We start from the raw sequence: 14,914 nt of genomic DNA, 5'->3' as shown, positions 1-14,914 counted from the left end.
GATAGGAGGATGGGGATGGGCACAAGGAAGAATGGGGATAGGGATGGGAGCCGTGGGAATGGGCACAAGGAAGGATGGGAATAGGGATGGGAGCCATGGGGATGGGCACAAGGAAGGATGGGGATAGGGATGGGAGCCGTGGGAATGGGTGCAAAGAAGGATGGGGATAGGGATGGGAGCCATGGGGATAGGTACACGGAAGGATGGGGATAGGGATGGGAGCCGTGGGAATGGGCACAAGGAAGGATGGGGATAGGGATGGGAGCCATGGGGATGGGCACAAGGAAGGATGGGGATAGGGATGGGAGTCATGGGAATGGGCACAAGGAAGGATGGGAATAGGGATGGGAGCCATGGGAATGGGCACAAGGAAGGATGCAGGTGGCACAGGGCTGTGGGGGGACAGGGACTGCAGGACACAGGATGGGGGTGGCACAGGAGCCACGGGGATGGGCACAAGGAAGGATGGGGATAGGGATGGGAGCCATGGGGATGGGCACAAGGAAGGATGGGGATAGGGAAGGGAGCCATGGGGATGGGAACAAGGAAGGATGGGGATAGGGATGGGAGCCATAGGGACGGGCACAAGGAAGGATGGGGATAGGGATGGGAGTTATAGGGATGGGCACAAGGAAGGATGGGAATAGGGATAGGAGGATGGGGATGGGTGCAAAGAAGGATGTGGGTGGCACAAGGATGGGGATAGGGATGGGAGCCATGGGGATGGGCACAAAGAAGGATGAGGATAGGGATGGGAGCCGTGGGAATGGGCACAAGGAAGGATGGGGATAGGGATGGGAGCCGTGGGAATGGGCACAAGGAAGGATGGGGATAGGGATGGGAGCCATGGGGATGGGCACAAGGAAGGATGGGGATAGGGATGGGAGCCATGGGGATGGGCACAAGGAAGGATGGGGATAGGGATAGGAGCCATGGGGATGGGCACAAGGAAGGATGGGGATAGGGATGGGAGCCATGGGGATGGGCACAAGGAAGGATGGGGATAGGGATGGGAGCCGTGGGAATGGGCACAAGGAAGGATGGGGATAGGGATGGGAGCCATAGGGATGGGCACAAGGAAGGATGGGGATAGGGATGGGAGCCGTGGGAATGGGCACAAGGAAGGATGGGGATAGGAATAGGAGGATGGGGATGGGCACAAAGAAGGATGGGGATAGGGATGGGAGCCGTGGGAATGGGCACAAGGAAGGATGGGAATAGGGATAGGAGGATGGGGATGGGCACAAAGAAGGATGGGGATAGGGATGGGAGCCATGGGGATGGGCACAAAGAAGGATGGGAATAGGGATGGGAGCCATGGGGATGGGCACAAAGAAGGATGGGGATAGGGATGGGAGCCATGGGGATGGGCACAAGGAAGGATGGGGATAGGGATGGGAGCCATGGGGATGGGCACAAGGAAGGATGGGGATAGGGATGGGAGCCATAGGGATGGGCACAAGGAAGGATGGGGATAGGGATGGGAGCCATAGGGATGGACACAAGGAAGGATGGGAATAGGGATAGGAGGATGAGGATGGGTGCAAAGAAGGATGTGGGTGGCACAAGGATGGGGATAGGGATGGGAGCCATAGGGATGGGCACAAGGAAGGATGGGGATAGGGATGGGAGCCATGGGGATGGGCACAAAGAAGGATGGGGATAGGGATGGGAGCCGTGGGAATGGGCACAAAGAAGGATGCGGGTGGCGCAGGGCTGTGGGGGGACAGGGACCACAGGACACGGGATGGGGGTGGCACAGGAGCCACGGGGATGGGCACAAGGAAGGATGGGGATAGGGAGGGGACACAATGGCAAAAGGGACCCGACCGGGGACACGGGGACGTGCCGGGCCGGGGCTGGGCTTACGCCGAGCATCTTGGCAGCGCTGGGCCGTTTCCTGGGATTTTTGGTGAGCGTCACCTTGACGAAGTTGTGGAAGGCGGGAGACCTGCGGGGCCAGCGCGTGAGGGGCCGAAACCGCCCCCCACCCCCCAACCGCAAACGGGGGCCCAGGCGTCCGGGCCGCCCCTCTCACCACTTGGCCTTGTCCTTCAGCTTGGGGGGCTGGTAGCCGCTCTTGGCCATGAGGAACAGCACGCTGGTTGGGGACAGGGACACAAGGACATGTCACCGCGGTGGCCGGGCGAGGGCGCCCGCCCGGACGCCGGGGCCCCTCGGCGCTCACCGCAGCGGGTGCAGCTCGAACAGCGGCGGCTGCAGCTCGGCCAGCTCCACCGCGGTGATGCCCACGGACCACACGTCGCACAGCTCGTTGTAGCCCCCCTTCAGCTCCACCGCGGCCACCTCCGGGGCCATCCTGGGGTTGGTGGCACCATGGAGGGGGGGACTGTCCCCTTTGTCCCGTTGTCCCCCCCCCCCCGCGGTGTCCCCGTACCAGTACGGCGTCCCGATGAACGACATGCGCCGGGCGAAGGTGGCGCCCAGCTCGGCCGCGATGCCGAAGTCGGCTGCGGAGCGGGGACACGTCGGTGTCACCCCCCCTGTCACCCAGCCCCGCCGTCCCCTGGCTGCCCCCCGGCACCCCCGACCCCCTCCCCTGGTCCCCTGACCCCCCCATTCCCCTATTTGCCCCTCCAGTCTCTTCTTGCCCCCCTCCTGGTCCCCCTGAACCCCCATTTCCCCTATTTGCCCCCCGGTCCCTTGTTGCCCCCCAGCAGCCTCCCCTGGTCCCCCAATCCCCCCCAATTCCCCTCTTTGCCCCTCTAGTCCCTTGTTGCCACCCAGCCCCCTCCTCTGGTCCCCCTGACCCCCCCAATTCCCCTATTTACCCTTCTAGTCCCTTCTTGCCCCTCCCCTGGTCCCCCGACCCCCCCAATTCCCCTATTTACCCCTCTAGCCCCTTTTTGCCACCCAGCCCCCTCCTCTGGTCCCCCTGACCCCCTAATTCCCCTATTTACCCCTCTAGTCCCTTCTTGCCCCTCCCCTGGTCCCCTGACCCCCCCAATTCCTCTATTTACCCCTCTACTCCCTTGTTGCCCCCCAGCCTCCTCTCCTGGTCCCCCTGACCCTCTCATTCCCCTATTTGCCCCTCTAGTCCCTTTTTGCCCTCCAGTCCCCTTCCTTGGTCCCCCAACCCCCCAATTCCCCTATTTGCCCCTTCAGTCCCTTGTTGCCCCCCAGCCCTCTCCTCTGCTCCCCATTGACCCCCCAATTCCCCTATTTACCCCCTCAGTCCCTTGTTGCCCCCCAGCCCCCTCCCCTGGTCCCCTGACCCCCTCCAATTCCCCTATTTGCCCCTCCAGTCCCTTGTTGCCCCCCAGCCCCCTCCCCTGGTCCCGCATTCCCCCCCCAGTTCCCCCCTATTTGCCCTTCCAGTCCCTTCTTGCCCCCCAGCACCTCCAACCCCCTCCCCTGGTCCCCCGACCCCCTCATTCCCCTATTTACCCCTCTAGTCCCTTCTTGCCCCCCAGCCCCCTCCCCTGGTCCCCTGGCCCCCCCACTCCCCTATTTACCCCTCCAGTCCCTTCTTGCCCCCCAACCCCCTCCCCTGGCCCCCTGACCCCCCCCAATTCCCCTATTTACCCCTCTAGTCCCTTGTTGCCCCCAGCCCCCTCCTCTGGTCCCCCAATCCTCCCCAATTCCCCTATTTGCCCCTCCAGTCCCTTGTTGCCCCTGAGCCCCCTTGCCTGGCCCCCTGATCCCCCGATTCCCCTATTTACCCCCCGATTCCCCTATTTACCCCTCTAGCCCCTTGTTGCCCCCCCATCCCCCTCCCCTGGTCCCCTGACCCCCCGATTCCCCTATTTGCCCCTCCAGTCCCTTCTTGCCCCCCAGCTCCCTCCCTTGACCCCCCCATTCCCCTATTTACCCCTCCAGTCCCTTCTTGCCCCCCAACTCCCTCCCCTGGTCCCCCTGACCCCCCAATTCCCCTATTTACCCCTCCAGTCCCTTCTTGCCCCTCCCCTGGTCCCCTGACCCCCCGATTCCCCTATTTGCCCCTCCAGTCCCTTCTTGCCCCCCAGCTCCTTCCCCTGACCCCCCTATTCCCCTATTTGCCCCTCTAGCCCCTTCTTGCCCCCCAGCTCCCTCCTCTGGTCCCCCTGACCCCCCGATTCCCCTCTTTGCCCCCCCAGCCCCTTGTTGCCCCCCGTTTGCCCCCCGTTCGGGCTCACCCAGCTTCACCTCCCCGCTGTCCTTGACGAGGATGTTGGCTCCCTGCGGCGCCGGAGGGAACGCGGGTCGGAGGGGACACCCAGGGCCACCCCGTCCCCGTCCCCGTCCCCTACCTTGATGTCCCGGTGCATCTTGCCCTGGGAGTGCAGGTACGAGACCCCCTGCGGGCGCCCAAAAAGGGGGTCAGCCCCGGGTGTCACCGAGGTGGCAACAGGGGCCGGGACAGTGACATGGGGACACATGGGGACACTTGGGGACACTTGGGGACACGCTCACCTCCAGGGTCTCCCTGCACACATAGGCGATCTGCTGCTCCGAGAGCGGCCCCGTCACTGCAGGACAGCGGCTCAGGTGGGGACCCCCCCAAAAAAAGCAGCATGTGGGGGGCCCCGGCGTCCGGGTGCCCCTTCCCCACGCGGCGTGGACCCCCCCCCGGACGCCTGGGCCCCTCCGTACCGTGGTAGATGTCCTGCAGCGACCCCCCGCCGCAGAGCTCCATGCAGATCCACAGGCGGTTGCACCTACAACGGGACGGAGGGGTGTTGCGGTGGGGTGACAAAGGACCGGGATACAGGGGGTTCCGGGGCGGGGGTCTCACCAGCTGTAGCTGCCGAAATAGGTGACGACGTTGGGGTGTTGGCAGGAGCGCCCCAAAAGCACCTCCCGCTGCAGGGCCGTCCGCTCCTCCGCTGCAGGCGGGGGGATTAAAGGGTTTGGGGGGGTATTAAGGGGTCCGGGGGGGGTATTAAGGGGTGCTGGGGGGTATTAAGGCATCCTGGGGGGGTATTACGGGGTCCTGGTGGGACTTGGAGGGTATTAAAAGGTCCTGGGGGGGCACTGAGGAGGGCTGGAGGACATGGATTGCCATGCAGGCATCGAGGGGTATTGGGGGGTACTGTGGAGTACCAGGGGGTATTAAGGAGTACTGGGGGGTTGCACTGAGGGATGCTGCACCCGGGGTACCCTAAGGAGGTTTGGGGAGTATTCAAGCATCCTGGGGGTAATGAGGGGCAGTAGTGGGGTACTAGGGGGCATTGGTGGGTATTAAGGGGTATTAAGGGTATTAAAGGGTAATAAGGGGTATTAAGGGGTTTAAGGGACATTAAGGGTATTAAAGGGTATAGGAGGTTTGGGGAGTATTCAAGTGTCCTAGGGCTATTAAGGAGCAGCAGGGGGGTACTAGGGGGCATTGGTGGGCATTAAGGGATATTAAGGGTATTAAAGGATAATAAGGGGTATAGGAGGTTTGGGGAGTATTCAAGCATCCTAGGGCTATTGAGGGGCAGCAGTGGGGTACTAGGGGGCATTGGTGGGTATTAACGGGTATTAAGGGGTATTAAGGGGTATAGGAGGTTTGGGGAGTATTCAAGCATCCTAGGGCTACTAAAGGGCAGTAGGAGGGTACTAGGGGGCATTGGTGGGTATTAAGGGGTATTAAGGGTATTAAAGGGTATTAAGGGGTATAGGAGGTTTGGGGAGTATTCAAGCGTCCTAGGGCTACTAAGGGGCAGTAGGGGGGGTATTAGCGGGCATTAGTGGGTATTAAGGGGTATTAAGGGGTATAGGAGGTTTGGGGAGTATTCAAGCATCCTAGGGCTACTAAGGGGCAGCAATGGGGTACTAGGGGGCATCGGTGGGTATTAAGGGGCATTAAGGGGTATTAAGGGGTATTAGAGGTATTAAGGGGTATTAAGGGCATTAAGGGGTATTAAGGGGTATTAAGGGGTGCTGGAGGGGGGGTGGTCCCCCCACTCACCCGACTCCATCCTGACGACCTTGATGGCAGCCAGCTCCCCCGTGGCCTTGTTGCGGGCCTGGGGGGGACAGGGCTCTCGTGTCCCCAGCGCCCCCCACTTGTCCCCCAGTGTCCCCCGGTGTCCCTCAGTGTCCCCCCCTGCCAAGGGCACCTAGTGCCAGACATGTCCCCCCCCCCCTGCATCCAAGGAATGGTGGCATCCAGGTGGGGGGACATGGGGCCCTCTTGTCCCCAAGGGGGCTCCTGGATCCTCGGTGTCCCCAAGGGGTGGCTCGTGGGGACTCCTGGGTCCTCGGTGTCCCCAATTGGGGGCTCGTGGGGACTCCCAGCCCCTTGGTGTCCCCAGCAGGTGGCACAGGGGGGTGCCTGGACCCTCGATGTCCCCAAGGGGTGGCACATGGGGACTCCCGGCCCCTCGGTGTCCCCAATGGGGTGGCACAGGGGAGTGCCTGGGCCCTCAGTGTCCCCAGGGGGTGGCTCATGGGGACTCCTGGGCCCTCAGTGTCCCCAATGGGGGGCTCGTGGGGGTGCCTGGGCCCTCAGTGTCCCCAGGGGGTGGCACATGGGGACTCCTGGGCCCTCAGTGTCCCCAACGGGGGCATGTGGGAGTGCCTGGGCCCTCAGTGTCCCCAAGGGGGGCACATGGGGGTGCCTGGGCCCTCAGTGTCCCCAAGGGGGTGGCTCATGGGGACTCCCGGGCCCTCGGTGTCCCCAATGGGGGGCTCGTGGGGGTCCCTGGGCCCTCGGTGTCCCCAATGGGGTGGCTCAGGGGGGTGTCTGGGCCCTTGGTGTCCCCAAGGGGTGGCTCATGGGGACTCATGGGCCCTCGGTGTCCCCAGGGGGTGGCACATGGGGACTCCTGGGCCCTCAGTGTCCCCAAGGGGTGGCTCATGGGGACTCCCGGCCCCGCGGTGTCCCCAAGGGGTGGCTCATGGGGACTCCTGGGCCCTCGGTGTCCCCAAGGGGTGGCTCATGGGGGTTCATGGGCCCTCAGTGTCCCCAAGGGGTGGCTCATGGGGACTCATGGGCCCTCAGTGTCCCCAACGGGGGCATGTGGGGATGTCTGGGCCCTTGGTGTCCCCAAGGGGGTGGCTCATGGGGACTCCTGGGCCTTCGGTGTCCCCAATTGGGGGGCACATGGGGGTGCCTGGGCCCCTGGTGTCCCCAAGGGGGTGGCTCATGGGGACTCCTGGGCCCTCAGTGTCCCCAATGGGGGGCACATGGGGGTGCCTGGACCCTCGGTGTCCCCAAGGGGTGGCTCATGGGGACTCCTGGGCCCTCAGTGTCCCCAACGGGGGCATGTGGGAGTGCCTGGGCCCTCAGTGTCCCCAGGGGGTGGCTCATGGGGACTCCTGGACCCTCGATGTCCCCAATGGGGTGGCTCAGGGGGGTGTCTGGGCACCTGGTGTCCCCAAGGGGGTGGCTCATGGGGACTCCTGGGTCCTCGGTGTCCCCAATTGGGGGCTCGTGGGGACTCCTGAGCCCTTGGTGTCCCCAGAAGGTGGCACAGGGGGGTGCCTTGCCCCTCGATGTCCCCAAGGGGTGGCTCATGGGGACTCCTGGGTCCTCGGTGTCCCCAATGGTGGGCTCGTGGGGGTGCCTGGACCCTCAGTGTCCCCAAGGGGTGGCTCATGGGGACTCCCAGCCCCTCGGTGTCCCCAAGGGGGTGGCTCACGGGGACTCCCGGGCCCTCGATGTCCCCAATGGGGGGCACATGGAGGTGCCTGGGCCCTCAGTGTCCCCAGGGGGTGGCACATGGGGACTCCTGGGCCCTCGGTGTCCCCAAGGGAGGCACAGGGGGGTGCCTGTCCCCTCGATGTCCCCAAGGGGTGGCTCACGGGGACTCCCGGGCCCTCGTGTCACCTTGTAGACGTCACCGTAGGTGCCACCTCCCAGGCGCTGCAGCACCTCGAAGTCGTCGTGGGGGTCGCGGGCGGCCATCAGCGGGCACAGGGGGTCCCCGGTGCCCCCCCCGTGGCGGGCCGGGGGGGGCCCCGTGTCCCCCGCGTCCCCCGTGTCCCCCGTGTCCCCCGTGTCCCCCGTGGCCGTGTGGCGGTGCCGCCCCACAAGGCCCCGCGGCGGAAGGGGAAACTGAGGCAGGGCCGGCGCGCGCCAAGGGGCCCCGGCGTCCGGGAAGTGGCAGCGGGGGGGGGGGGGACAGGAAGCTGCGTTCAGTGACACGGGTGACACCAGTGACACCAGCGTCGTCACCGGTGTCGGCGGCAGCGCGACACCAGCGCGACACCGGCGTGACACCGGTGTGACACCGGTGTGACACCAGTGCCATCCTAGCATGAGACCAGTGTGACACTGATGTGACACCGGTGTGACACCAGTGTGACACCAGCGCCATCCTAGTGTGGCACCAGCGTGACACGAGCGTGACACTGGTGTGACACGAGCGTGGTCCCAGGGTGACACCGGCGTGACACCGGTGTGACACCAGTGCCATCCTAGCATGAGACCAGTGTGACACTGATGTGACACTGGTGTGACACCAGCGCCATCCTAGTGTGGCACCAGCGTGACACGAGCGTGACACTGGTGTGACACGAGCGTGGTCCCAGCGTGACACCGGTGTGACACTGGTGTGACACCGGTGTGACACCAGCGTGGTCCCCGCATGGTCCCCACATGGTCCCACATGGTCCCAGTGTGACACCGGCGTGGTCCCCACGTGGTCCCAATGTGACACCCCAGTGTGTCCTCCTGGATGGTCCCCGTGTGTCCCAGTCCCATCCCGGTGCATCCCGGTCCATCCCAGCCCCGGGCGCTGCCGGATCCCGCTTTTCCCTATCCCGCTCTTCCCAACGTCACTCCCCCCTTGGAGCCCCCCCGATGTCCCCCAGCCCGGGGCCACGTGGCCACCTGGACGCGGAGGGGACCCCAATGTCCCCCCCGGGGGACCCGACCAGGCCCCGCCCACCGCTCCCCCCTCCCCCCCGCGAGGGAGGGGGCGCGGGGGGCTCCCGAGTGGGCGTGGCCACAGGGGCGGGCCCCGCCTACGGAGTGGGCGTGGCCTGTACGCCCCGCCCCTTCTCTCTGCGCATGCGCCGCCCTCGGCGGAGTCCTCCAGCGTCCCGCCATGGCCGGCGCGCGCCGGAAGCGGAAGCTGCCGCGTCTTCCTCTTCCTCCTCCGTCCGCGCGGTCGCCATGGCGCTCTTCGAGCAGATGCGGGCGAACGTGGGGAAACTGCTGCGGGGCATCGACCGGTACCGGAACCGGAACCGGGAGCGGGCGGGACCGGAACCGGGAGCGGGTGGAGGGGTCGCAAACTGCTGCGCGGCATCGAGCGGTACCGGAACCGGGATTGGGACCGGGAGCGGTACCGGGTGGGCCGGTACCGGTGGCGGTTCCCGAGCGGCCCGTTCGCAGGTACAACCCGGAGAACCTGGCGACGCTGGAGCGCTACGTGGAGACGCAGGCCAAGGAGGGCAGCTACGACCTGGAGGCCAACCTGGCCGTGCTCAAGCTGTGAGTGTCACCGTGTCCCCGTGTCACCGTGTCCCCGTGTCACCATGTCACTGTGTCACCGTGTCACTGTCACCGTGTCCCCTGTGTCACCGCGTCCCTTGTGTCACCATGTCCCCATGGCAGCACGTCCCCTGTGTCACCGTGTCCCCTGTGTCACCATGTCCCTGTGTCACCGTCTCCCCGGGTCGCGTCCCCGCATCCCCCTATCACCGTGTCCCCCCGTCACCATGTCCCCGTGTCACCATGTCCCTGTGTCACCGTGTCCCCGTGTCGCATCCCCGCATCCCCCCTGTCACCGTGTCCCCTGTGTCCCTAGCATCCCCCCGCATCACCGTGTCCCTATGTCCCCGTGTCCCCACATCACCGTGTCCCCGCGTCACTGTGTCCCCTGTGTCACCAAGTCCCTGTGTCACCGTCTTCCCGTGTCCCCCACGTCCCCCGCATCCCCCCGTCACCATGTCCCCGCGTCACCATGTCACTGTGTCCCTGCTTCCCCCACATCACTGTGTCCCCGTGTCACTGTGTCCCCCGTGTCACCATGTCCCTGTGTCACCGCCTCCCTGTGTTGCGTCCCCCGCGTCACCGTGTCCCCCTGTCACCGTGTCCCCCTGTCACCATGTCCCCGTGTCACCATCTCCCCGTGTCGCGTCACCGTGTCCCCCCCATCACCATGTCCCCCGTGTCCCCCCCATCCCCGTGTCCCCCCCGTCCCCGTGTTCCCCGTGTCACCATGTCCCTGTGTCACCGTCTCCCCGTGTCCCCCCCATTCCCGTGTCCCCCCCGTCCCCGTGTCCCCCGTGTCCCCCCCGTCCCCGTGTCCCCCGTGTCCCCCCCGTCCCCGTGTCCCCCCTGTCACCGTCCCCCATGTCACCGTGTCCCCGTGTCCCCCCCGTCCCCGTGTCCCCTGTGTCACCGTGTCCCCCGTGTCCCCCCATCACCGTGTCCCCCCCGTCCCCCCCGTCCCCGTGTCCTCCCCGTGTCCCCCCGTCCCCGTGTCCCCCGTGTCCCCGTGTCCCCCCGTCCCCGTGTCCCCCGTGTCACCGTCCCCCGTGTCCCCGCAGGTACCAGTTCAACCCCGCGTTCTTCCAGAGCGCCGTCACGGCGCAGATCCTGCTCAAGGCGCTCACCAACCTCCCGCACACCGACTTCACGCTCTGCAAGTGCATGATCGACCAGGCCCGCGTATCCGGGGAGGGGACGCACTGGGGACACCGTGGGGACGGGGGGGACACCGTGGGGACGGGGGACGGGGCAGGGCACAGCCCTGTGCACCCCTTCGGGCCATTTCCCCCCCGTTTCCCCCCTGCTTTTCCCCCATTTCTCCCCCACTTTCCACCCCGTTTCTCCCTGTTTCTCCCCCCGCTTTCCACCCCTTTTCTCCCCCGTTTCCCCCCAGCTTTCCACCCCATTTCTCCCTGTTTCCCTTCCGACTTTCCACCCTGTTTCTCCCCGTTTTCCCCCCACTTTCCACCCCGTTTCTCCCCATTTCTCCCCCCCACTTTCCACCCCATTTCTCCCCCTGCTTTTCACCCCGTTTCTCCCCGTTTCCCCCCCACTTTCCACCCCATTTCTCCCCATTTCCCTCCCCGCTTTCCACCCCCATTTCTCCCCCTGCTTTCCACCCTGTTTCTCCCCGTTTTCCCCCCACTTTCCACCCCATTTCTCCCCATTTCCCTCCCCGCTTTCCACCCCCATTTCTCCCCCTGCTTTCCACCCTGTTTCTCCCCGTTTTCCCCCCACTTTCCACCCCATTTCTCCCCATTTCCCCCCCGCTTTCCACCCCGTTTCTCCCCGTTTCCTCCCCGCTTCTGCCCGTTTCCCCCCCACTTTCCACCCCGTTTCTCCCCATTTCCCCCCCCCCACTTTCCACCCCGTTTCTCTCTGTTTCCCCCCCCATTTTCCACCCCGTTTCCCCCCATTTTCCCCCCCGTTTCCCCCTGTTTCTCCCCCGTTTTCGCCCGTTTTCCGTTTTCCTTGACGCCGCGGCCCGCAGCAGGAGGAGAGGCCCATCCGGCAGATCCTCTACCTGGGGGAGCTCCTGGAAACCTGCCACTTCCAGGCGTTCTGGGTGAGTATTCCCAGGCGGCATTCCCGACGGTCCGGGCGCCGTTCCCGACGGTCCGGACGCCGTTCCCGACGCCGCCTCTGTCTCCGTAGCAAGCGCTGGACGAGAACGCGGAGCTCCTGGACGGCATCGCCGGCTTCGAGGACTCCGTGAGGAAGTGTGAGCGGATCGGGGCGGAACCGGGCCGGATGGGGGGCAGAACCGGACCAGATGGGGGCAGAACCGGTCCAGATCGGGGCAGAACCGGGCCGGATCAGGGGGCGGAACCGGGCCGGATCAGGGGGCGGAACCGGGCCGGATCGGAGGGCCGAACTGGTCCGGACTGGGGGGCAGAACTGGTCCAGATGGGGAGAGCTGGCCTGGATGCGGACAGAGCCAGTCCGGATCAGGGGGCAGAACCGAGTTGGATCAGGGGCAGAACCGGGCCGGATGGGGATAGCCAGTTTGGATGGGAGCAGAGCCGGTCTGGATGGGGACAGAGCCAGGCTGGATCGGGGGGCAGAACCGGCCCGGATAGGGGGGCAGAGCTGGTCTGGATCAAGGGGCAGAGCCGCTCCAGATGGAGCCCGGAGCCGGTCCGGATCGGGGGGCAGAACCGGTCCGGATCGGGGGGCAGAACAGGTCCAGATCGGGGGGCAGAGCCGGCCGGGATCAGGGGGCAGAGACGGTCCGGACGGGGGGCAGAACCGGTCCGGCCTGGGGCAGATCTGCTCCGGATTAGGAAGCAGAGCCGGTCTGGATCGGGGCCCAGGGCTGCTCCGTATTGGGGGCCAGACCCACTTTGGATGGGGCCCAGGGCCGCTCCAGATCTTGGGGGGCAGAACCGCTCCGGATGGGGGGCAGAGCCGGTCCGGATCAGGGGGCAGAACCGCTCTGAATGGAGGGCAGAGCCGGTTTGGATCAGGAGGCAGAACCGGTTTGGATCAGGTGCCCGAACTGGTCTGGATCAAGGGGCAGAGCCACTCCGGATTGGAGGGCAGAACCGCTCCGGATCAGGGAGCAGAACCGCTCCGTATTGGGGGCCAGAACCACTTTGGATGGGGCCCAGGGCCGCTCCAGATCTTGGGGGGCAGAACCGCTCCGGATGGGGGGCAGAGCCGGTCCGGATCAGGGGGCAGAACCGCTCTGAATGGAGGGCAGAGCCGGTTTGGATCAGGGGGCAGAACCAGTTTGGATCAGGTGCCCGAACTGGTCTGGATCAAGGGGCAGAGCCACTCCGGATTGGAGGGCAGAACCGCTCCGGATCAGGGGGCAGAGCCAGTTCGGATCAGGGGGCAGAACCGGTCTGGATCAAGGGGCAGAGCCAGGGGGCAGAACCACTTTGGATGGGACCCAGAGTCGCTCCGGATTGGGGGGCAGAACCACTCCAGATCAGGGGGCAGAGCCGGTCTGGATCAGGGGGCAGAGCCGGTCCGGACTGGGGGGCAAACCACTCCGGATCTAGGGCAGAGCCGCTCCAGGTCGGGAGGCAGAACCGCTCCGGATTGGGGGGCAGAACCGGTCCGGATGGGAAGCAGAACCACTCCGGATCAGGGGGCAGAGCCGGTCCGGATCAGGGGGCAGAACCGCTCCAGATCAGGGGGCAGAACCGCTCCGGATCGGGGGGCAGAACCGCTCTGGATCGGGAGGCAGAACCGCTCCGGATTGGGGGGCAGAACCGGTCTGGATCAAGGGGCAGAGCCGCTCCAGGTCGGGAGGCAGAACCGCTCCGGATCGGGGGGCAGAGCCGGTCCGGATCGGGGGGCAGAACCGGTCTGGATCAAGGGGCAGAGCCGCTCCGGATCTAGGGCAGAACCGCTCCGGATCAGGGAGCAGAACCGCTCCGGATCAGGGGGTAGAACCACTCCGGACGGGAAGCAGAACCGCTCCGGATCGGGCTCCGCGCGGGCTCACAGCGCTTCTCCCCGCAGTCATCTGCCACGTGGTGGGGATCACGTACCAGCACATCGACCGCTGGCTGCTGGCCGAGATGCTGGGGGACCTCTCGGGTAAGCGCGGGGACGGGGACACCTCCGGGGACACCGCCGGGGACGGTGACACCGCCGGGGACGGTGACACCGCCGGGGACGGCGCTCACGCCGCGTCCCCCCCGCAGACGCCCAGCTCAAGGTGTGGATGAGCAAGTACGGCTGGACGGAGCCGGAGCCCGGGCGCATCCTCATCTGCAACCAGGAGGAGAGCATCAAGCCCAAGAACATCGTGGAGAAGATCGACTTCGACAGTGCGGGACGGGGACGGGGACGGAGACACGGACGGGGACGGGGACAGGGACCGGGACGGGGCTGGGGACGGGGACGGGGATGCGGACAGGGATGCGGATGGGGATGGCGATGGGGATGGTGAGAGGGACAGGGATGCGGATGGGGACGAGGACGTGGATGGGGACGGGGACGTGGATGCGGATGGGGACGAGGACGTGGATGGGGACGGGGACAGGGATGCGGATGCGGACGGGGACATGGATGGGGACGCGGATGGGGATGTGGACGGGGATGCAGATGGGGACGGGGACAGGGATGCGGATGCGGACGGGGACATGGATGGGGATGGGGACAGGGATGTGGACAGGGATGCGGATGGGGATGGGGACGGGGACATGGATGGGGATGGGGACGCGGATGGGGATGGGGACATGGATGGGGACGGGGATGGGGACAGGGATGTGGACGGGGATGCAGATGGGGACGGGGACAGGGATGGGGACAGGGATGTGGACATGGATGGGGACAGGGATGCGGACGGGGACGGGGACAGGGATGGGGATGGGGACGGGGACATGGATGGGGACGGGGACAGGGATGTGGACGGGGATGCGGATGGGGATGGGGACGGAGCTGTGGCCGGGGCTGGGGCCGGTGACGAGGACGGGGACAGGGCTGGGGATGCGGACAGGGACACGGACGGGAATGGGGATGGAGCTGGGGATGCGGACAGGGACATGGACGGGGATGGGGACGGGGACAGTGACGGGACCACAGATGGTGACAGGGATGGGGATGGGAACGCGAGCAGGGACACGGACGGGAATGGGGATGGGGACAGTGACGGGACCACAGATGGTGACAGGGATGGGGACACAGATGGGGATGGGGATGGGGACGCGGACGGAGACACGGACAGGGATGGGGACGCGGACAGGGACACGGACGGGGATGGGAACGGGGACAGTGACGGGACCACAGATGGTGACAGGGATGGGGACACAGATGGGGCTGGGGATGCGGACGGAGACACGGACAGAGATGGGGACGGGGACAGGGACATGGACAAGGATGGGGATGGGGATGCAGACAGGGATGGGGACGGAGCTGGGGACAGGGATGGGGATGCGGACACTGATGGGACCGCAGATGGGGACGGGGACACTGACGGGGACAGGGACGCGTCCCCGCGCGCTCCAACCCGCTCTCTCCGCAGGTGTCTCCAGCATCATGGCCTCGTCGCTGTGACCGTCACCGCTGCCACCAGCCCCTTTGCTAATT

General features: G+C 65.9%; 2 protein-coding genes across 2 annotated transcripts in view; one reads left to right on the top strand and one right to left on the bottom strand.

Moving 5' to 3' along the window:
- MAP4K1 (mitogen-activated protein kinase kinase kinase kinase 1) overlaps positions 1-7,834 on the bottom strand; it is a 31,526-nt gene extending 23,692 nt beyond the window's left edge. The window contains exons 1-11 of the mRNA XM_088538674.1: positions 7,757-7,834; positions 5,894-5,951; positions 4,736-4,826; positions 4,594-4,658; positions 4,414-4,469; positions 4,251-4,298; positions 4,137-4,179; positions 2,399-2,471; positions 2,189-2,320; positions 2,039-2,101; positions 1,870-1,951 (exon numbers count right to left, since the gene is read on the bottom strand). Of these exons, the coding sequence (XP_088394800.1) occupies positions 1,870-1,951; positions 2,039-2,101; positions 2,189-2,320; positions 2,399-2,471; positions 4,137-4,179; positions 4,251-4,298; positions 4,414-4,469; positions 4,594-4,658; positions 4,736-4,826; positions 5,894-5,951; positions 7,757-7,834 (789 nt within the window). The remainder of the gene's footprint in view (positions 1-1,869; positions 1,952-2,038; positions 2,102-2,188; positions 2,321-2,398; positions 2,472-4,136; positions 4,180-4,250; positions 4,299-4,413; positions 4,470-4,593; positions 4,659-4,735; positions 4,827-5,893; positions 5,952-7,756) is intronic.
- Positions 7,835-9,043: 1,209 nt separating this feature from the next.
- Positions 9,044-14,892, top strand: EIF3K (eukaryotic translation initiation factor 3 subunit K). The gene is made up of 8 exons (XM_088538682.1): positions 9,044-9,105; positions 9,269-9,367; positions 10,429-10,549; positions 11,361-11,435; positions 11,525-11,591; positions 13,343-13,420; positions 13,528-13,653; positions 14,850-14,892. Exons 1-8 carry the CDS (start codon positions 9,047-9,049, stop codon positions 14,879-14,881), a joined length of 657 nt encoding a protein of 218 aa, XP_088394808.1. The 5' UTR covers positions 9,044-9,046; the 3' UTR covers positions 14,882-14,892.
- Positions 14,893-14,914: the final 22 nt, after the last annotated feature.

This window comes from Tinamus guttatus, unplaced genomic scaffold (genome assembly GCF_059628265.1).
Source record: "Tinamus guttatus ecotype Peru unplaced genomic scaffold, ASM5962826v1 Tinamus_guttatus_pri_ptg001146l, whole genome shotgun sequence".
NCBI lineage: Eukaryota > Metazoa > Chordata > Aves > Tinamiformes > Tinamidae > Tinamus > Tinamus guttatus.
The sequence above is the reverse complement of the archived record's forward strand: the minus strand, read 5'-3'. Positions and strand labels throughout refer to the sequence as shown.

Excerpts from the sequence above, each read along its gene's own strand:
- EIF3K (XM_088538682.1), top strand. The coding sequence starts at position 9,047 with ATGGCGCTCTTCGAGCAGATGCGGGCGAACGTGGGGAAACTGCTGCGG. Across the intron at positions 11,436-11,524 it reads GCCACTTCCAGGCGTTCTGG|CAAGCGCTGGACGAGAACGC; the intron begins GTGAGTATTCCC and ends CTGTCTCCGTAG. Across the intron at positions 13,654-14,849 it reads GGAGAAGATCGACTTCGACA|GTGTCTCCAGCATCATGGCC; the intron begins GTGCGGGACGGG and ends CTCTCTCCGCAG.